This window comes from Aquarana catesbeiana, linkage group LG12 (genome assembly GCF_042186555.1).
Source record: "Aquarana catesbeiana isolate 2022-GZ linkage group LG12, ASM4218655v1, whole genome shotgun sequence".
In the NCBI taxonomy this organism is placed as follows: domain Eukaryota; kingdom Metazoa; phylum Chordata; class Amphibia; order Anura; family Ranidae; genus Aquarana; species Aquarana catesbeiana.
In genome coordinates, this window is record NC_133335.1 from 126,708,990 (window position 1) to 126,732,377 (window position 23,388).

The 23,388-nt window shown below is 43.4% G+C and overlaps 1 protein-coding gene across 1 annotated transcript in view; it reads right to left on the reverse strand.

The window, feature by feature from the left end:
• Nucleotides 1–23,388, reverse strand: part of STAC2 (SH3 and cysteine rich domain 2) — a 1,070,413-nt gene that overhangs the window by 482,618 nt on the left and 564,407 nt on the right. The window contains exons 4-5 of the mRNA XM_073608324.1: nucleotides 18,796–18,893; nucleotides 16,309–16,390 (exon numbers count right to left, since the gene is read on the reverse strand). Of these exons, the coding sequence (XP_073464425.1) occupies nucleotides 16,309–16,390; nucleotides 18,796–18,893 (180 nt within the window). The remainder of the gene's footprint in view (nucleotides 1–16,308; nucleotides 16,391–18,795; nucleotides 18,894–23,388) is intronic.

Genomic DNA, 23,388 nt, shown 5'->3' on the forward strand with positions numbered 1-23,388 from the left:
AGGCCCTCGGTTTTCCCTGGCCATTCATTTCCCGATACAGAAGACATTTCCCCTCTATAACATACGCAGACTGGGGCTGCTAACTAGGCCTTCCATTTATGCTATTCACTGATCCTAAGGGAGTGGTGAAGAGGCGGAGCTCTATCACTAGTATGCTGCCATGGTTTGGTGTTCGGAAAGGAAAATTATGGTAAGTATTTGATACAATTTTTTATTGTATATCCCTGTATGTTGCGGTCTTTCAGGTGTTTAATAGTTTTATGAAACTATCGATGCTCCCCACTGAGAAGACCGCCTGTAGAAGGGAATTCCACATCCATGTCGCTCTTACAGTAAAGAACCCTCTACTTATTTTAAGGTTAAACCTCTTTTCTTCTCATTTTAATAAGTGGCCACGTGTCTTGTTAACCACTTAAGCCCCAGACCATTTGGCTGGCCATAGACCAGAGAACTTTTTGCGATTCGGCACTGCGTCGCTTTAACTGACAATTGTGCGACGTGGCTCCCAAACAAAATTGACGTCCATTTTTCCCCACAAATAGAGCTTCTTTTGGTGGTATTTGATCACCTCTGCGTTTTTTATTTTTTGTGCTATAAACAAAAAAATAGCGACAATTTTGAAAAAATTGCATTATTTTTTCTTTTTTGCTATAATATATATATCCCCCAAAAATATAAAAAAACATTTTTTTTCCTCAGTTTAGGCCAATACGTATTCTTCTACATATTTTTGGTAAAAAAATTGCAATAAGTGTTTATTGATTGGTTTGCGCAAAAGTTATATCATCTACGAAATAGGGGATAGTTTTATGGCATTTTTATTATTTTTTTTTTTCTAGTAATGGCGGCGTTTAACGATTTTTTTTTTTTTCATGACTGCGACATTATGGCGGACAGATCGGACACTTTTGGCGCTATTTTTGGACCATTCACATTTATACAGCGATCAGTGCGATTAAAAATGCATTGATTACTGTGTAAATGTGACTGGCAGTGAAGGGGTTAACCACTAGGTGGCGCTTTAGAGGTTAAGTGTGTCCTAGGGAGTGATTCTAACTGTGGGGGGGGAGGGACTATGTGTGACATGACACTGATCACTGTTCCCGATTACAGGGAGCTGTGATCAGTGTCACTAGGCAGAACAGGGAAATGCTTGTTTACATCAGCATTTCCCCGTTCTTCCTCTCCGTGAGACGATCACGGGTATCCCCGCGGACATCGAGTCCGTGGGACCCGCGATCACGCCGGCGGCACGCATACGATGAAATTTAAAGGGACTTACCTGTACACCCATTTGCCTGTCCGTGCCATTGTGTCGACGTATATGTACATGCGGCAGTTGCCAAGCGGTTAAACTCCCTTCCGCGAAAAAGTTTTATCCCTATTGTGGGGTCACCATTACGGTATTTATAAATTGAAATCATATCCCCTCTCAAGGGTCTCTTCTCCAGAGAGAATAAGTTCAGTGCTCGCAACCTTTCCTCATAACTAATATCCTCCAGACCCTTTATTGGCTTAGTTGCCCTTCTTTGTACTCGCTCCATTTCCAGTACATCCTTCCTAAGGACTGGTGCCCAGAACTGGACAGCATACTCCAGGTGCGGGCAGACCAGAGTCTTGTAGAGCGGGAGAATTATCGTTTTATCTCTGGAGTTGATCCCCTTTTTAATGCATGCTAATATTCTGTTTGCTTTGTTAACAGCAGCTTGGCATTGCATGCCATTGCTGAATCTATCATCTACTAGGACCCCCAGGTCCTTTTCCATCCTAGATTCGCCTAGAGGTTCTCCCCCCAGTGTATAGATTGCATTCATATTTTTGCCACCCAAATGTATTATTTTACATTTTTCTACATTAAACCTCATTTGCCATGTAGTTGCCCACCCCATTAATTTGTTCAGATCTTTTTGCAAGGTTGCCACATCCTGTGGAGAAGTTATTGCCCTGCTTAGCTTAGTATCGTCCGCAAATACAGAGATTGAACTATGCCACGTAGTTTAGACCGGTCGCATACTATCCTCTTATTGGGTGCTCTGAGATTGCAACTAGGACTTGTTACTATACTTACCTTGGGTTTATGTGCTTTAGTCAACCTGCCACTAATGCCCCTAATACTACCCTCTGGAATATGTTCCGCGCTGACTATCTCTACCTCTGGGCCCTCCCCTTGTCGCCTAGTTTAAAAACCCCTCTAATTTCTTGGTCATCGTTACTCCATGCTGATCTGCACCCTCCTCATTTAGGTGCAGTCCGTCCCTTCTATAGTACTGGTGATCAACTGAGAAGTTGGCCCAGTCCTCCAGGAACCCAAACCCCTCCTTACTACACCAGCTCCTCAGCCACTTGTTTACTTGTCTAATCTCCCTCTGCCTTTCTCATGTGGCTCGATGTACCGGTAGTAGTCCTCAGAATTCTACCATGGAGGTCCTTTTCCTCAATTTAGCTCCCAAGTCCCTAAAATCATTCTTTAGGACACTCCATCTGCCTCTGACTTTGTCATGGGTGCCAATGTGCACCACGACAGCTGGGTCTTCCCTAGCCCCTCCCAGTAATCTGTCCACCAGATCTGTGATGTGCCAAACCCAAGCGCCCGGTAGACAACATACAGTTCGGTGCTTCAGGTCTTTGTTACAGATTGCCCTCTCTGTCCTTCTAAGAATTGAGTCCCTTACCACCAGAATCTGTCTTTCCTTTCCCTTCGCTCCCCCCTCCCCCACTCTCACTGGAGGAGTTCTTCCCCCGGCAGCTAGGAGAGTCCCTTAGCTCCAGCAGTGCTGGTCCCTGACTGGATTCACCAATGTCACTCAATGGAGCGTACTTATTGGAATGCTCCCAGCCCTGTATCGGCCTCCCTGGCACTTCCCCCTCTACACTTCCTGACTGTCATCCATCTACTTTTTCCTAGTGCCTGCACCTCTTTGTCTCCACCCGCCTCTGTGCTGGTTCCTGCCGGCACCTGCCGTGTACGTTCCTGGCTCTCCTTTAGTATGGAAGGACTTTTCAGTGATGACAGTTGCTTCCCCAGATTCAGAACCTGGGCAACAAGGTAAACCAGGGAAATAATGTGCTTATATTTTGCACAGCAGTATTCGCCCTCGAGCGGATGAACAAGGAACGCATACATGCCGCAAGATGTACACCGAGTTGCATCTCCAAACCCACCTGGCATCCTACCTACTAATTTAATGACGATTGGGGATTATACATATAGTTACATAGTTACATAGTAGGTGAGGTCGAAAAAAGACACAAGTCCATCAAGTCCAACCTGTGTGTGATTATATGTCAGTATTACATTGTATACCCCTGTATGTTGCGGCCGTTCAGGTGCTTATCCAATAGTTTCTTGAAACAATCGATGCCCCTCGCTGAGACCACCGCCTGTGGAAGGGAATTCCACAGCCTTTCCGCTCTTACAGTAAAGGTCCCTCTACGTAATTTAAGGTTAAACCTCTTTTCTTTTAATTTTAATGAGTGGTCATGAGTCTTGTTAAACTCCCTTCCGTGAAAAAGTTTTATCCCTATTGTGGGGTCACCAGTATGGTATTTGTATATTGAAATCTTATCCCCTCTCAAGTGTCTCTTCTCCAGAGAGAATAAGTTCAGTGCTCGCAAACTTTCCTCATAACTAATATCCTGCAGACCCTTTATTAGCTTTGTTGCCCTTCTTTGTACTCGCTCCATTTCCAGTACATCCTTCCTGAGGACTGGTGCCTAGAACTGGACAGCATATTCCTAGGTGCGGCCAGGCCATAGCCTTGTAGAGCTCTGTCCAAAATACCTAACAACTAGCTTCCTGACACTAATACTCAACAAGACAATATACAGATACTCAACAAGACAATACACAGGTTGTTCCGGAACAGGCTCTTGAAGAATCTGCAACCAGTGAAGGGTGCCTGGCTGTGCACCTAGCAATGCTGGGATTCAGCTGGGTCTGTACTGGTAATGATGAGAGTGACCCCCGACAGTCACTCGGCCGACAGGGAGCTGGCAATGCTGGATCTGCTCACTCATTTGATGGAGACTCTGCATGCCGCCTAGGCCGCGGCGCCTGCTCCCATCTCCCAGAGTGATCGGGTTCCTACTCTCAGCTGAAGGCCGTGGTCCCAAGAGAACGACTCCTCCCCAGACAAGGCTATTTATGGCCTCACCCAGCATTCTTTTCTCTCTCCCAGATGGCTGGAATTTGTAGTCTGCAGCAGTCTGGCTCAAATGCAAATCCTTGCTCCTCGTACCACGTACCCTACTATCCCTTGCTCTCAGCTGTGGTCTCTGCTTGCTCTGCATTCAGGTGATGATGACAGTGTCCAGGCTGAGCACTAGAGGGAAACAGGCTCACTGAAGCTGATGTTACAGAATGTTCCACGATGACACAGGCAAAGTTCGCCAGCACCTGGCTACATCTTCCGCCCACTTGAAATCTTTGGTCCTCCAAAGAGGTAGAAACTTCACAAGGTATTATTTTAATAATTGGCAGTAAAGTCAACACACAAATTATAACAACATCAGCTATAACTCAAATTCAACAACAATTTGCATACTTCAGGATTTTGCTGAAACCATTTATATACACTGCAATGTTCGGGGAATCAGCCAGATCGCAGGACGCAGGCTTTGCAATCAAAGTAATGTTTATTAACTTAAACAGCTTCACGGCAGCAAAATAACACAGGAGATAACAGTCTCACCGACTTGAAGAGTTCTGAACTGCCATCACAGTTAAACAGGTCCCAACTTTTGCAGGGGGTAATTTCCCCTGCCAACAGGTTTCCAGGTAGGATACTGACATGCAGCCTCACAGCTGAACACAAATCCACAGTCCCCAGTCTCTTCTATACTCGTCCACACTGTACCTACAGCTTCCTGTCTTTTTTAAACCAATTTCCTCTGGCCAGTGAGGTAACCCTGTTTTTCCCTTAAAGGGACTACAGTCCAAACAGAGGGGAAATATAGCAGCCTTCCAGGACCCGGCCCTGGTGTCCTGTACACAGACATTCCAACCTGCAAAAACTAATTTCAGGAAGGTTTCAAATGTTGCAGATTATGATTACTGGGTGCGGCGGAGTCAATTCAGATCAGACGTTGTGGAGTAACAGGAACTGGCTTCTTTATTGTAACATAACCACACGAGTAAAGATGCCACCTCACATAGTAAAAAGAACACAGACAGGAAAAAGAAACCAACAAGTACAACACTATGTATAGGAAATAGAACATATCATAGAAAAATGCATAGCATATCATATCACTGAGCATTAGCGACATCTAGTATCCTGTTTTTGAACTGCAGTCAATAGGCTAAGCGGAACGTTGTTGTATCTCCAACACCCCTTCTCAACAACTAAGGCTTAGTCTGTTAAACCCATCTTCTTTGTAAGCCCTAAATGTCTTTCAGCAGTCAGGGGCTTTGTAAGGATATCTGCTGTCATATCCTTGGTTGGGCAATAAAGTAACTCAAGAAGACCTTGCTCTTGAAGATCCCTAAGAAAGTGAAACTTCACATCAATGTGCTTGGTTCTTGAATTAACTCCTTCCATGTGCGCAAGTACAATGCATCCTTGATTGTCCTCATAGATTTCTGTGGTTGACCCAAGTCTGTTAATAGCTGTCTCAGCCATATAACTTCTTGGCTTGCCTGTGCTGCAGCAACATATTCAGCTTCAGTAGATGACAGTGTAACAGAGAGTTGCTTTTTACTAGTCCAACTGATGGCACCTCCTGACAGAAAGAATAAGTAGCCACTGGTAGATTTTCTGTCACTGGCATCTCCTGCCCAGTCAGCATCCACTTATTCCGCTAAGGTGCTTTCATCACTTGCTGGTAACTTTAACTGTAGTGCAAAGTCCCTTTTAAGGGAGAGAATGATTCGCTTTACAGCATTCCAGTTCTTTTTACTTGCCATCGAAAAATTTCTGCATAGGATTCCAACAGTTGCTGCAATGTCCGGCCTTGTAGCAGTGGTAAGGTACAGCAATTTTCCTATTGCCTTCCTGTATTGAGTATTAGTAGGTAATGGATTATCTTGACAATTCATCTCCTTTAGGTAGTTGGTTTCCATGGGAGACTTTACTGGTTTGGCGTCTTCTATTCCAAATGTTGAAATTATTTCTTGTATTTTTGCCTTTGGATCAGAAGAAAGCTGCCATCTTCCTCTCTCTCGATCTGGATGCCGAGGTAATTCTTTATGTTGCCAAGGTCTTTGGTGTCAAAGTGCTGATTTAGTTTTTCCAGTATTTCTGCTTCATCCCCTTTTTGCTCAAAGCAAATCAGGATATCATCCACATAAATAAACATATAGACCCATCTATTTGCCAATTTCTTTGTGTATAAGCAGGGGTCTGTAAAATAAATTTGGTTTTGGTCACGATGTCATGGGGTGGCCCGTCTTGCTGCTTTGGACCCAGCGCTCAATGAATCCGATCAAATTCGAGGCTTTCAGTCAGACGGGCAGGGACCAGTTCCTGAAAAAGGGCTGTGGCTGTGGAGGTGAGGTCTAGGAGATACCGCGGAAGCGCAAATTACCTCTGCATGACCTGTTCTCCAAGTCCTCCATGCGGAGGAGAGCTACTTCTAGTTCCTTGCAGAGATAAGTCAGGTCCTGCTCATGGTTTTCCAAAACTGTAGCTGCGGCATCCATCTTCTTCTCCAAGTCGTTAGTGCGGGAGCCCAACTCACAGATGTCCTTAGTAAGGTGTGCTGCCAGCTTGGAGGTTGTGGCTGAAAGTTCATACTGCAGCATGATTTTAAAGCAGGCAAGCAGCTCTGCATCACAAAGGGTAGGCTGCGGAGGAGCCGTGGGCTTCTCTTGGCTGTCACACAGCAGGGGTGAGCGATCCATATCCTCGGAGAGAGGCAACGGAGAGGGATCCAGGCATGTGGTTGGAGCCTGAAAGATGGCATCCAGAGAGGAGTTCCTCCAGAGCCTGGCCCTCGGTTTTAGTGCTGGACGCACGGGTGCTCATGTTTTTCTTCCCCATTAAAGGCTACAGGGGTGTCCAGGTGGAGGAGAGAAAGGAATGTTCGGCAGTGAGGAGCGAGACTAACATGTGCCCATCTTGGATCGCTGCTCGCGAGCACCCCTCTATACATATTTTTTTTTTTAAATTGTTCAATTACTCATCTAGTTTGTTTTTCTTTTTATGAAGCCTTGCTTTTCAAAACAGAATTGTTGACATTTTTGCAGATTTATTAAAAAAGAAAAACTGAAATATCACATGGTCCTAAGTATTCAGACCCTTTGCTCAGTATTTGGTAGAAGCACCCTTTTGATCTAATACAGCCATGAGTCTTTTTGGGAAAGATGCAACAAGTTTTTCACACCTGGATTTGGGGATCCTCTGCCATTCCTCCTTGCAGATCCTCTCCAGTTATATCAGATTGGATGGTAAAATTGGTGGACAGCCATTTTTAGGCCTCTCCAGAGATGCTCAATTGGGTTTAAGTCAGGGCTCTGGCTGGGCCATTCAAGAACAGTCACAGAGTTGTTGTGAAGCCACTCCTTCATTATTTAAGCTGTGTGCTTACCGTCATTGTCTTGTTGGAAGGTAAACCTTTGGCCCAGTCTGAGGTTCTGAGCACTCTGGAGAAGGCTTTCGTCCAGGATATCCCTGTACTTGGCAGCATTCATCTTTCCCTCGATGGCAACCAGTCGTCCTGTCTGAAAAACACCCCCACAGCATGATGCTGCCACCATGATGCTTCACTGTTGGGACTGTATTGGACAGGTGGTGAGCAGTGCCTGGTTTTCTCCACACATACCGCTTAGAATTAAGGCCAAAAAGTTCTATCTTGGTCTCATCAGACCAAAAAAATTTATTTCTCACCACCTTGGAGTTCTTCAGGTGTTTTTTTTAGCAAACTCCATGCAGGCTTTCATGTGTCTTGCACTGAGGAGAGGCTTCCGTCGGGCCACTCTGCCATAAAGCCCCGACTGGTGGGGGGCTGCAAGGATGGTTGACTTTCTACAACTTTCTCCCATCTCCCAATTGCATCTCTGGAGCTCAGCCACAGTGATCTTTGGGTTCTTCTTTATCTCTCTCACCAAGGCTTTTCTCCCCCGATAGCTCAGTTTGGCCAGACGGCCAGCTCTAGGAAGGGTTCTAGTCATCCCAAACGTCTTCCATTTAAGAATTATGGAGGCCACCGTGCTCTTAGGAACCTTAAGTGCAGCAGAAATGTTTTTGTAACCTTGGCCAGATCTGTGCCTTGCCACAATGCTGTCTCTGAGCTCTTCAGGCAGTTCCTTTTGACCTCATGATTCTCATTTGCTCTGACATGCACTGTGAGCTGTAAGGTCTTATATAGACAGGTGTGTGGCTTTCCTAATCAAGTCCAATCATTATAATCAAACACAGCTGGACTCAAATGAAGGTGTAGAACATCTCAAGGATGATCAGAAGAAATGGACAGCACCTGAGTTAAATATGAGTGTCACAGCAAAGGGTCTGAATACTTAGGACCATGTGATATTTCAGTTTTTCTTTTTAATAAATCTGCAAAAATGTAAACAATTCTGTGTTTTTCTGTCAATATGGGGTGCTGTGTGTACATTAATGAGGAAAAAATGAACTTAAATGATTTTAGCAAATGGCTGCAATATAACAAAGAGTGAAATATTGAAGGGGGTCTGAATACTTTCCGTCCCCACTGTAATCCTGATCCACCTTTCTTATTCCTCGGTACTAACTCTGATATCCTTAATGCAGCAAAAAAAGCCAAAACAAAGGCTGTTTTGAAAAGCAAGGCTTCATAAAAAGAAAAACAAACTAGATGAGTAATTGAACAATTAAAAAAAAAAAATATGTATAGAGGGGCGCTCGCGAGCAGCGATCCAAGATGGGAACATGTTAGTCTCGTTCCTCACTGCCCGAAACATGTAAGGGGGTCTGAACACTTTCCGTCCCCACTGTATATTTTAATGATATAGTTCATTCCCCCAGTAGTGGAAATTATTTTAATTAGGAAATTCAAAACTGTCCAACTTCGAAAAGGTCACTGGCTCAATCTGCAAGCTTGTGCTGAACCTTGCATTTGCCCTATTAAATTGACTTCTGAATTTCTTCAGATTAGACCTCCTGGTTCGGATAATTTTCTAATTCATGAAGATAACTCTCCTGTCACGAATTTTCAATTTAATTCTGTTTTCAAAAAATGCATTACTAAATTAGGTCTTCAGGATTTTACATTTTCATAACATTGCTTCTATATTGGTGCAGCTACAGAAGCTACTAGATTGGGCTCTGAAGATTCTATTATAAAAAAGTTTGGTAGGTGGGATTCACAAAGGTTTAAATTTGTATATCAGCCGTATATTGTCTCATTGATTTTCCAGGTAACAAAAAATTCATTTGGATTGTTTGACACAGCTTTTTTTTACTGGTCTTGTAAAAAAGCTTCCCAACAATGTTTTACTGAACACCTTTGCGTGCATCCTGACCAATTTCAGTTTGTTTGGAAAGGAATAATGAGGTCTTCAATGGTTCAATCTTTACTTTTTATTTATCCCGATTATTCCAACATTGACCTGTTTCTTCTATTTTAGTAATCCATTTGGAAGGGAATGATATAGGAAAAGTAAGATTTGTTATTTATCATAAAACATGACTTTCCCGCATTTTAAGATTGCATTTCCCAATACTACAATCATTTTCTGAGATTGTCAGTCTCAGTTAGTCTGATATTCTCCCGATTTAAAGCCTTTCGAAAAGACTAGGAGACGCTTTAACAGGACCATCGAAAAATTTGTGCCTGTCATTAATGGTTTCTCTTTTCGTCATTTTGAATTGGAAGGAGGTATTTCAGGCCTTTATAGGCAGGATGGTAATCATCTGCCCGATATCAGCCTTGATATTTTTGTGTCATGGCCATATTTATTCCATTTACATTTGGGGTATTTGTCTTTATTTGAAATATTGCAGCCTGCAATCCCATGACAAAAAGGGGACTCAATTCATTTGGACCCGCTTTTCATGGACTTGCGGCTGCTTGTTCAATGGTCTTAAAGTAGCAACAGGTATTGCCTCAGTTGTGCTATGAGTTTTTATTGCCCCTTTTAAGTATCTCTTCTAGGCTTTTCCAGAAGTTTCCCAAAATCCTGGAATTCGATATAAAAAGGGCATCTCCAGCAGCCTCTCCTCAGAGTTGCGGCGAATGCAAAGCGAACTCCCCTTTGTCACAGGCATTTTATGGGGATTGTCACCTTTTATGAAAAGGGGACTACTGGTTAATAATTTAATTGAATTATTTATGCTTGAGTCATAAGAACTGAGCACTTTCTTGTTTGTTTATATACTTTGATAATGTAACAAAATGTAATTATTTATTTTAATTATATAACCAATAAAGTTCCACAGCCATGTTTATTCCATTTAAATTTGGTTTATTTGTCTTTATTTGAAATATTGCAGCCTGCAATCCCATGTAGAGGAGCCCTGGAGAAGATGTCAGTGGCTGCTGAGGGAGTTCCTGAACACTGCATTGCTGGGGTGGAGGCGAGTATAGTTCTACTTTAAAGGTATTTTGCTTTGTTTATGTGCACTAATACTGATTTTAATGTATTTTTATTATATATATATATATATAATTTATACAGTAAGTACACCCCTCACATTTTTTTAAAATATTTTATTATATTTTTTCACGTGACAACACTGAAGAAATTACACTTTGCTACAATGTAAAGTAATGAGTGTACAGCTTGTATCACAATGTAAATTTGCTGTTCCTTCAAAATAACTCAACACACAGCCATTAATGTCTAAACCATTGGCAACAAAAGTGAGTATACCCCTGAGTGAAAATGTCCAAATTGGGCACAACGTGTTAATATTTTGTGTGGCCACCATTATTTTCCAGCACTGCCTTAACCCTCTTGGGCATGGAGGTCACCAGAGCTTCACAGGTTGTCACTAGAGTCCTCTTCCTCTTCTCCATGATGACATCACGGAGCTGGTGAATGTTAGAGACCTTGCGCTCCTCCACCTTCTGTTTGAGGATATCCCACAAATGCTCAATAGGGTTTAGGTCTGGAGACATGCTTGGCTAGTCCATCGCCTTTACCTTCAGCTCTTTAGCAAGGTAGTTGTCGTCTTGGAGGTGTGTTTGGGGTCATTATCATCTAGGAATACTGCCCTGCGGCCCAGTCTCCGAAGGGAGGGGATCATGCTCTGTTTCAGTATGTCACAGTACATCTTGGCATTCATAGTTCCCTCAATGAACTGTAGCTCCCCAGTGCCGGTAGCACTCATGCAGTCCCAGACCATGACACTTTCACCACCATGCTTGACTGTAGGCAAGACACACTTGTCTTTATACTCCTCACTTGGTTGTCACCACACACGCTTGACACCATCTAAACCAACCTTCTGGGATGACAGCCATGCAGACCAATTTGAAGCAGTGTGCAGCGTATGGTCCAGCAGCTTCTCCTCAGAGTTGCGGTGACAGCACAACGAGCTCCCCTCCCTCTCACCCTTTGTCACAGGCATTTTACGCTGATTGTCACCTTTTATGAAAAGGGGACTGTTGGTTAATAATTTAATTTAATTATTTATGCTCGAGTCATAAGTACTGAGCACTTTCTTGTCAGGAAGTTTTATACCTTAATGCATAGAATGCATTAAGGTGAAAAACCTTGAGGGTTTACAACTCCTTTAAGCTTTGAGGGGGGGTTGTGATGTAAGGGGGATGCCGTGATGTAAGGAGGGGCTGGGATTTTATGGGGGGAACTGTGATGTGAAGGGAAGACTGTGTTGTATGGGGGGGGGGTGATGTGAAGGGGGCTGAGGGCACTACTGTAGGGGGGAATTAATTGTAAAGGGGGAGGAGGAAATATGATGTGAAGGGGCTGTGTGATGTTTAGGGGGGACTGAAGACACTCCTGTTAAGGGGGGCTGTGATGTAATGGGTGGCTGTCATGTCAACAGGGGACTGAGGACATGGATGTTAAGGGGGAAGCTGTAATGTGAAGGGGAGACTGAGAACGCTGATGTAAAAGGAAGGCTGTGATGTAAAGGGGAACTGTGATGAAAAGGGGAGGCTCTGATGTGAAGCAGACTGTGATGTAAAGGAGGGGAGTGTAATGTGAAAGAGGGACAGAGGACACTGATGTAAAGGTGGAGGGGGGGGCTATAATGTTAAGGAAGGGTTGTGATGTGAAGGATTTGAGCTATAGAACAAATATGATATTCAGACCTCTGTGTATTTTAATTTAATAAAGGTGCCTAGAGCAGAGGCTGTAGGAAATGCTACCAGGGCAGGACTGGCCTACCGGAAAACCGGGAAATTTCCCGGTAGGCCGCCTGCCCTGGGGCTGCTTTGAGCTGCAGCGCTCCGCTCCCTCTCTCTCTCCTCCTGTGTATAACGGAGCTGGGTCTGTGTTCGGCGGCCGTGCTGTTACAAAGTCCCGCTCCCCCTAGGCTCGTGTGAAAGTAGATTGAAGGTTCCACCTATCATACAAGCCGGTCCAGGGGGCGGGACTTTGTAGCAGCGCGGCTACCGAACACAGACCCAGCTCCGTGATACAACGCGGGAGATATCCGCTGTCTCTGTGAGTGTGTCTTACAATGGTGAGCCTGCAATGGTGGGCACATGAGGCTGAATTCACGGGCACAGGCTGAATGCACGGGCACAATGAGGCTGCAATGGTGGGCACAGTGAGGCTGAATTCAAGGGCACAGGCTGCAATGGTGGGCACAGTGAGGCTGAATTCAAGGGCACAGGCTGCAATGGTGGGCACAGTGAGGCTACAATGGTGGGCACAGTGATGCTGCATTCACGGGCACAGTGAGGATGCAATGGTGGGCACAGTGAGGCTGCATTCACAGGCACAGTGAGGATGCAATGGTGGGCACAGTGAGGCTGCATTCAGCGGCACAGTGAGGATGCAATGGTGGGCACAGTAAGGCTGCATTCATGGGCACAGTGAGGATGCAATGGTGGGCACAGTGAGGCTGAATTCACGGGCACAGGTTGCAATGGTGGGCACAGTGAGGCTGATTTCACGGGCACAGGCTGCAATGGTGGGCACAGTGAGGCTGAATTTACGGGCATAAGCTGAATGCTCGGGCACAGTGCGGCTGCCATGGTGAGCACAGTGAAGATGCATTCACTGGCACAGTGAGGATGCAATGGTGGGCACAGTGAGGCTGCATTCACAGGCACAGTGAGGATGCAATGGTGGGCACAGTGAGGCTACATTCACGGGCATAGTGAGGATGCAATGGTGGGCACAGTGAGGCTGAATTCATGGGCACAGGCTGCAATGGTGGGCATAGTGAGGCTGAATTCACGGGCACAGGCTGAAATGGTGGACACAGTGAGGCTGAATTCACGGCACAGGCTACAATGGTGGGCACAGTGAGGCTGCATTCACGGCACAGTGAGGCTACAATGGTGGGCACAGTGATGCTGCATTCACGGGCACAGTGAGGCTGCAATGGTGGGCACAGTAATGCTGCATTCACGGGCACAGTGAGGCTGCAATGGTGGGCACAGTGAGGCTGAATTAATGGGCACAGTGAGGCTGCGATGGTGGGTACAGTGATGCTGCATTTACGGGCACAGTGAGGATGCAATGGTGGGCACAGTTATGCTGCATTCATGGGCACAGTGAGGATGCAATGGTGGGCACAGTGAGGTGGAATTCATGGAAACAGGCTGCAATGGTGTGCACAGTGAGGCTGAATTCATGGGCACAGTAAAGCTGCATTTGATAGGCACAGTGATGCTGCACTGATGAGCAGTGAGGCTGCAATGAAGGGCACAGTGAGGCAGCATTGGTGAGCACAGTGAGGCTGCATTGGTGAGCACAGTGAGGCTGCAATGATGGGCACAGTGAGGCTGCATTGATGAGCACGGTGAGGCTGAATTTATGGGCACAGTAAAGCTGCATTTGATGGGCACAGTGATGCTGCATTGATGGGCAGTGAGGCAACATTCATGGCAGTGAGGCTGCAATGATGTGCACAGTGAGGCTGCATTCACGGGCACAGTTAGGCTGAATTCACAGGGCACAGTGAGGCTGCAATTGATGAGCACAGTGAGGCTGCAATTGATGGGCACAATAAGGCTGCATTTGATGGGCACAGTGAGGCCGCATTTGATGGGCACAGTGAGGCTGCATTTGATGGGAACTGGTGAGGCTGCATTGATCTCCAGTATCATGTCTGCAGTCTCTGACCATCTCTTGTAGCATGTCTGCATTCTCTTACCATCTTTGGTATGATGTCCTCAGTCTCTAACCATCTCTTGTATCATGTCCGCAACCTCTGACATTTCCTGTATCATGCCTGCAGTCTCTGAGGGAGTCTGGAGAAGAGTCAAGAATGGGAGCACCGCCGGGATGGGGGTCATGGGAGAAGCAGACGTGTGTGGACTGTGGTGAGGAGACTATAGAATAAAACCAGGGCCACCAAGCTGGAGCCAACTGACTGAGACCTGCATGGTGCACCTGACAGGAGGTCAGTGACAGCGCCGCCAGGCCAAACTGAGGGGGGTCACTGATGTAAGGGGGGGCATGAATACGATAATGTAAGGGGGCACTGATCTGATATAAAGGTTCCCCCTTATATCAGTAAGCCCCCTTACCTTAGTGTATTCTTTCTGCGGAAGGTGGTCTCTGGTCAACAGAGTCGCCCCCCCACGCTTTCGAGTTCCTGGTGTGTGTCCCTTGATGATTGACCACTTTTAACTGGAATTTGCTTTTATATATATCTATATAGAGATATATCTCTATATAGAGATATATCTCTATATATATATATATATATATAAAGCCCTATGTGCTTTCATATCTGTCTTATCTATATATAATACACTCTTCAAATGTGCTTAAAAATACATGGGTTTCCCTTTCATGAACAAGAAAGTTATGCTGTTGGGCTGGTATAATAATGCTATGGGGCTGTTATGAAATGTTTTCCAGGGCTGGTTTTCATTCCCAGTCTGGCCCTGAATGCTACCCTTTGTCCTTATTTCAGGGAGGTGTGCTCAGTTCTGAGTTCTGTCTTCTTCATATTGCTTTTTCATTCCCTGAAATTAATTCTGCACCCTAATCTTAAAATGTATCTAAACCAAAAACAATAAAACAAAAATATTAGATTGCAGCTTACCTGTCCTTAGATCTGGTTGCTGCATGTATTTTCATTGTATAGGCTTTTCCCGTTTTTTTTTTTTTATTCTTGATTCTGCAAGTAACACACTTCCTGTCCTTCCTTGGCTACACTTATATCTCCAGTGTATCTATTGAGGGAGCCATGGTTGTCAAACATGTCTACCTTTGTTCATCTCAAATACATGGTAGTTGATGAAGTCAGAAATGTACAAAAGAAAGATAATATTGTTTTGCTGTATTTTCTGCTTACAGGATGTGACAAAGACATTGCATTTCCGGTAGGATCAACAGGTATTTTCCTGTACTTGCTGAAAATGTTTTCAGCCTGAAAAACTAAAACTAAAACTTTGCTTCTAGGAGTGGGAAATATATGGCAAATGCAAAAGAGCAGAAAATAAATGTTATGTGGCCTTTATAATTTAAGTGCACTTCATCACACTTTGAGAAAAAGCTTTCAGCACTTTCTGGTATTTACATCGTAGTCACAAATTTTTGCATGAACCAAGTTAAATTCACTAGACTTGTTCAATCTAAACATCAAGTATCAATATACAGAAATGTATGAGAAGATTATGGTGGTCTTTATAAGTATCATGTAAGCTTGTCAGGGAAGCTTCCTTCAGTGAAAGCTGAATCCAGTCCTACCTTCAGACACAATTGTACAATTGTACAGGCTCCCCTTCTTTACTGAAATTGATTACTCTGATTTCACTGCACACTGTGAGCTTCTTACAGTGTGCATTAGAACCTGCAGCAAGTCAGACAGAGCCTGTCTCAGTTCCTGGCTGGAGAATGTTTAGCATCATCTAACATTTACTTCCCAGCTTTACTGTCATTGGCCCACCCTCCAGACTGACATCCACCTATCATGGCACATTGATATTTGCATAAATGAGGCATGGGGGTGTGATGTTATCTATGTTCAACAACTTGTTGACCGCTCCCACCAGCCATGATCTGTCTGCATTGCAAAAAAGCAAAGAGCTCTAGTGATGATATCACTGGGTCTAAAATAAGGTATGTAATGAAAATGGAAATGTTTTATTTAAGCAAAGTGTTAGCATATTGATGAGGAGGGAAATAAAGACTCAGAAAAAGCAAAATATAAGCATATTAAACTTCAGCTTTAGGTCCCAGGACAGGCAGCTGATGCAATAGCAGCACATTATTAAATATAATCTTTTATTATTTACCAATTGCAGGAGACTCCTTGGGGCTGGAAAGAGGCTCATGGATAAGGATAGGAGAGCTGAAATTACGCCGAAAAGATGTGGACTAAAAAGAGAGAAGTAGAGGAAAATAATAAAGAGAGAGTTGATTACCATGATGAAGGTGTCGTATCAGTCAGTATACAGTATAAGAATGATTGCAACTGATAATTACAATAACTAGTTAGTCAAGTTAGTCAAAATAAATAAATAAATAAATAAAAAACACAAGTCCATCCAGTTCAACCAATAAGAAAAAAAGAAATAAAAAAAAAAAAAACACATAGGAAACCTCCATATACACAATCCTATACCCACAGCTAATCCAGAGGAAGGCCAAAAACCCCAATAAAGCATAATGCAATTTGCTCCAGCAGGGGAAAACAAACGGAAAACACATTTCTTCCTGATTCCCCAAGAAGAAATCGGATATTCCTTAGATCAACTGTTCCTGGTGTTATTACCTGTAAATGTTAGTATCCAGTTATATTTTTTGCATCTATGAATGCATCCAGTTTTCTGATGTTTTCCAGATAAGGTTTTATTAATGATAGTTGCCCAAGTAAATAGTGCATTGAGGTTGGATTGCAAAATGGAGATATCCTGTAAGGACATTATTCCACTAAAACTTGTAGTGTCATCCGCAAACGCTGAAATGGTACTTTTGGTCCTCCATCTACACAATCAAGGTGGACAGAGGAATTCTCCCCGCTGGGACATTGTATTCTGACAGGGAGTTGCCTCCGCTGTCAGAATACACTGATTAGTGACAGCAGCCAATTGGGTGCAGCTATCTGATCGAGAAAAAATTTCTAACAAGCTTGTTCGAAATAAGTCGACCTAATAATTGATTTTTGTTGAACAGGCGTGGCCTCACGTGGATTGAAATTCTGTTGAACGAGGACGAATTTCCATCCATATTCGGGCCAGCTTTATTTACACATTAGCCATGTGTGGGGAACTGTGTCAAATGATTTTGTAAATTCCACGTATACTATATCCATAGCCATTGTTTGTCCAAGTTTTTGCTTATTTCATCATAAAAAGAAATCAGACTTCTTTGGAAACTGGTCTTTCATAAATGCTTCTATTGCTTAAAATATTGTTATCTACAAAACTTCTATGTGGTCTTTTATTAAACTCTCCAGTATCTTCCCAACTATAGAAATTAAACTAACTGGCCTGTAGTTAGTAAACACTTTTGATCCCCTTTTTAATATAGGCACCACATTGACCTTGCACAATTCCAGTGGAACCACACAAGTTTTTAAAGAGTCTCTAAAAATTAGAAACAATGCCTTTGAAATAACAGAGCTCAACTCTTTGAGGGCACAGGGGTATACGCCATCTGGCCCAGGGCTTTATTCACCTTTATTTTGTCTAAATGTTTCTAGACCATATCAGTTTTGATCCAGGTTGGTTCATTTTAGGGCTATGTCAATACTATCCCCATTACGGACGTAAGCTTCCCCGTTTTCCCTTGTATACACAGAGCAGAAGATGGCATTTAATACATCTGCTTTCCCTTTGTCCCCAGTCACCAACTCAAAATTATCTTGCAAAGGGCCTACATGCTTATATCTGACCTTTATACTATTAATATATTTGAAAATTGGGGGGGGTTCTACTCTCTTTTGCAACCTATTGTTCACTTAGAATTTTTGTTATATTCTTTCTAAGAATATAACAATTTTTTATATTTTTAAATGCTCTTTACTTATTACCGATAGTTTTTAACTTTGGTCATGGGCCACACAGATTTTATTTTTAGCCTTTTAAGCTTATTGCCTATGGGAATATACTGTATTTTGCAGTGTTTTTACATACAGTCAATTTGAAGCATTCCTATTTCTGTTCTGTTTTCTTTATTGATAGTATTCTCTCCTATTTCTGTTCTGTTTTCTTTATTGATAGTATTCTCTCCCAGGCTAAATCTGGGAGAGCAGCCCTCAGCCTTGGAAAATATGTTCTCTTAAAATGTAGTGTTTTCATTCTTCATGAATGTGCTTGTTGTTTAGAGCTTCCATTAAATTAAATCATGTTATGGTCACTACTACCCAGATGTTCCCTTATATGAACATTATTGATAAGTAACCAAAAAAGACTGGACAGAATTATAGATATAATAGACATTTGTTATTTTAGATGAAAAAAGTGCAGACAACAGGAACCTTAAGTGGTTCTAAAGTCTAAAGTGTTTTTCTTATCTTAATGCATTCTCTGCAAAACCGTGCTGTGTGTATGGACACACACGGCCTGGCTTAGAAGAACGCTCCCATGGGTGCCCCCCCAGCACTGCGCTTAATGACAGAGCATCGAGGAGAAAAGAAACAGAGAGTGCCACCAGGGGATTCCAGTATTCAGTAGAGGAGGTAAGGGACTGCTCTGCAACTTTTTTTCATTTAAGCTATAAAAAAGACTTTAGTATCACTTTCAAATAAAAACATAAATGTAAATATATTAGTATCTTACCATCTTTCCCAGACACTGCTGGTGTGACACTTCCTCTGAGCACCACAGATGAACCCCAATCTTACACAGTTTACATCGCAGGCCCTGCTTGGAGTTACCTGAATATTGGAGAGATTGCTGTTAAATGTATAACTATCCCACTAACAGATTATGATAGAATGACACAAAAAGGACTCTCTTATCAGTTAATAGGGAAGCCCTAGAAGCAGACTACGTCTTTATTATAAAAAATGATTGCATGTTACTGGTGATTAGAGAAAAATATATAGATGGATAGATGGATAGATAGATAGATAGATTAATCAGGTCAGCAGTCCTCAAACCACAGCCTGTTACCTGCCATGAACTGCTGCAGACAAGACCTACAATTGCAGTCTAGTGAGATCCATTGTATGCAGCTTGGCAGCCTGTGCCAGGCACTGGAACAGCACTGTTGGATGGAGTGATCTACTGCTTAACGGTCACATCATAGTTCTGCTTGTTATATCATCCGACCAGTAGAGGGGCAGTGTGAGAGATGAAGTGTATTCAAAGGTTACCCTTGAACTTTAATGTGGAACACCAATTCTGGATGGGCTTTCCTAATCCCACCAATATGATGGAAAACTATTCCTCCCACTGAAACCAATGATAGGGCACCATTTCTACGACTGACACCAGCAATGGAGCACTAATCCCCCCACTGACATCAACAATGGGGCACTATTTTTCCCACTGGCAACAATAATGCGGCACCATTCCTCCCACTGACTTCACTGATGAGACATCATACCACTGACATCAGTGATGGGGTACCATTCCTCCCATTGATATCAATAAAGGAGCACCTGTCTTCCTACTGACGCCAATGATGGACCATTATTTCTTCCACTAAAACCATCATTGGGGAATCCTTTCTCTGACTGAAATCACTGATGGGTAACAATTTTTCTACTAGGTGATGGGGCCTTTTTTATTCTCACTGACACCACCAAGAAGAGTAGGTTAGATAAAGAGAGAGGAAGAGATAGAAAGAGGAGAAGGGCATATGAGCAGATTGCAAAAAAAAAAGAAAAAAAAGAAAGTGATAAAAAAAAGGAACGAGAAAGAAAGAAGGTATATGATAGAGACAAAGGGTTTGATTTACTAAAGGCAAATAGACTGTGCAGTTCTGAAAGTGCAGTTGCACTCTGCAAGTGCAGTTGCTCCAGAGCTTAGTAAATGAGGTAAAGCTTCACTTTACAAAGAACAACCAATCACATGCAAGGAACATAGAAGAAAACTGCATTTTTTCTTGCACATGATTGGATGATGGAAGCCAGTAGAGCTCTCCCTCATTTACTAAGCTCTGGAGCAACTGCACTTTCAAAAGTGCACAGTCTATTTGTCTTTAGTAAATCAACCCCAAAGTCTTATTCCCTCTTTTGGAGGATTTTTTCACAATTTGTACCCTTCGTAGCTATTGTGTTTTTTTTTTTTTTTCTTTTCCATAGTATTTTATTGAGGAAAATTCAGAGGTAAGTAAACAAGTATAACAGTAGGTATATAGCCCAATGGCCTAAGGATATACAAAAGTTCTGTACTATAAAGATCAAACGTGCGTACCATTTGTAAGAAAAGAATAATACATAACAGTGACTAGCTGAATATGTTAGGCAGTTGTATAGTTTGTAATTAAGGTGTTAATTTTGTTTCTCTGAAACCGGGAGGTGCCTGGTCTTTGAGGAGATAAAATTCACATTGGAGTTTACTGTGCTGTGGCTTGAGCTGGTTTCTTGAAACAAACTGTGTTGACTATTATGCCCCGTACACACGGTTGGATTTTCCGACGGAAAATGTGCGATCGGAGCGTGTTGTCGGACATTCTGACCGTGTGTGGGCTCCATCGGACATTTTCCATTGGATTTTCCAACAAACAAAGTTTGAGAGCAGGCTATAAAATTTTCCAACAACAAAATCCGATCGCGTCAATTCCGACCGTGTGTGGCCAGTTCCGACGCACAAAGTGCCACGCATGCTCAGAAGAAATTCCGAGACGGAACAGCTCGGTCTGGTAAAATGAGCGTTCGGAATGGATACAGCACTTTCGTCACGCTGCAATGTTTTACTGTTCATCTTTATAATGTGAGAAGAATGAAGTAGTTTTGCTGCTCATATTCACACAGACTTCTCACAAACTTCTTTCTTTATTCTTTTTAGGGATTCCCTCAATATATTTTGATTTGTCACATCTGACCAAATTTCTTTTTGGTTGTTTTTAAATTCTTTTTTTTTTTTCAAGGCTGTTTTTGTCTTTTTTTTGGGTTTGTATTTTTTTCAAGGCTGTGTTTTTATTGTTTTTTTTTTGTGTGTTTTACTCCATAATATTTTTGTGTGTGTTTTGTGTGTCAAGTTACCACAACACCATTGATATCTTGTATTATTTAATCTCAAGGAGATTGTTTGGTGTTGGTGTCTCTTGTTAATTTCACATTGTATTTTTGAAATGTACCTGCCTCCTCACAAACAAACTGTCCTTTTTGAAGGAAAACACACATAGGCGAGTATAATTGAAACAAAAAATCCTTTATTAAGGGCTCAGAACCAAACAAAGAGGGAGGCAATACTGGATACACATCATAAATTGGCGAAGCCTTTGACCCCCAGGGCAGACATCAATTCTTTTCCAGCAAAATTGGTGGCCTGAGGAGTCCATATGTAAGGGAGTGCAGTCTGGTCCAGAAGTCCCAGAGATCCGGAAAGCAGCAGATGACATGTATGTTCCCAGGCTGTGGTACTACAAGAGGCTGCATCTTTTGCCAGACCAGACTGGACCCAGGTCATTACTCTCTGGTCTTCCTTCCACGCTTTCTTCCCGGCTGTGGCTCTGGTGTTGGAGATGTGGCAGGAGGAGGAGCAGGACCTGGAGGAGGAGGAGGAGGACCATGGGTGAGGTCACAAATGTGGGTAGCACATGTTATTTGGCCCCTCAACCCCTTACTGAGAGCTTCCAAAATTAGGAACTCACATAGAAGTCGTTGGCCCTCCTCCATCTGCATCATTTTGCAGGCAGCTATGCCAGCAAAGTCCTCCTCCACAGTGTGGGGGGTTCTCAGGGCCTCTGTAGCCTTCCAAAAGAGGCCTATGGCAGCCTCCTTCAGGTTACTCCTCTTCCTGGCACTTTGTCTTTGCAGGTGTAGGGGAGGGACCTGGATATCAGGCAGCCTGCTTGGCCCGGCCACCTCCTGGCTGAGACTTCCCTGTGTATGAAAAAGGGACATGGTTTTAGTTTTTGCTTCATCAAACACAATCAGAAATTAGTACTCCAAACTAACATCAAGTTAACATCATTGATTGGACAACCAGAAATATTTAGAGGAATGGTATACCTGGCTCAAGCTGGGCTCCTCCACATGTTTCTACCTGGAAGGCCCAGGTTGGGCGCCAGAAACCTCAGCTGGGGGGGAAGGAAGCGTGGAAGGAAGACTGGAGAGTGCTGGCCTGGGTTCAGTCTGACCTGCCAGAAAATGTAGCCTGTCATAGTACCACAGCCTGGGGACATAAACGTCATCTGCTGCTCTTGATCTCTGGGAATCCTGGACCTTCTTGTGCTCCCTTAGATAAGTGCTCCTCAGGCCACCAATTAGGATCTTCAAATAGGTCATGTCTGCTGTGGGGATCACCGTCTTTACAAATTCCAACAAATTATCCAGCGCTGCCTTCCTCTTTGTTTGGTTCTTATATTCAGGGTGGTTTATCTGCCACAGACAAGGCAGCTCCCTGAACATATCAATGAAGATTGGCATAAAGTCCTTATCTTTCAAGATATCCATTTTCACTGCAAGACACAACACAAGACAAACCCTAATGTCAGCCTAAAGTCTTCTAAACTTGTGCAAATACAGGCCTCAATCTAGAAGCAGTATAGGCCCAATGTTAAATCTTACCTTCACTATCACGATCGGCGCCTCCGTTACTCCTTCCTCCACTCACAGATTGTACGTACTACGCACACGTGTTATGCTTTATAGACACTGCACATGCCTGAAACTTCGCCCACCCCTGATGTTCTTTTTAGTCTATTCCCCACCCCTTCTCGTTCGGCGCAGTGGGGAAGAGCACATGGCGGAGTCAGAGCAGGTGTCTGATAATTACACCAATGAGGAGGAGGAAAGCCCGGAGGCAGAAACTTCCTGATCCAGAAGGAGATGATTTAAGGCATCAAATATGTCCTTTGGGGAGATGTTGGAGATGGTCGACATAATGAAGAGGGCCGACTATGACGGGAAGTATGGACCTTACCCCAACCTCAATGTCAGAAAGGCCAAGATCTTGGCGAAAGTGGTCAAGAGTCTGCACCGGAATTTTGGGGTACGCCGATCGAAAGATCAGCTCAGGAAGCAGTGGTCGGACCTGAAATTAAGAGAGCATGAGCAGTACAGAAAGATCCGGAGAGTGCTGCAAAAAGTAAGTAGTTGTGCTGTGTTCCTATTCTTTTTATGTTTATTACGTTCGTGCTGCTCCATGTGCTTTTCTTAACTGTTGTCCAGTTTAAAATGGCAACTTTCATGTTCATGGGCACATTATTCGTTAGTATCAAACATTGTTTGTTCGGCCTAGAAAACACCATGGTTT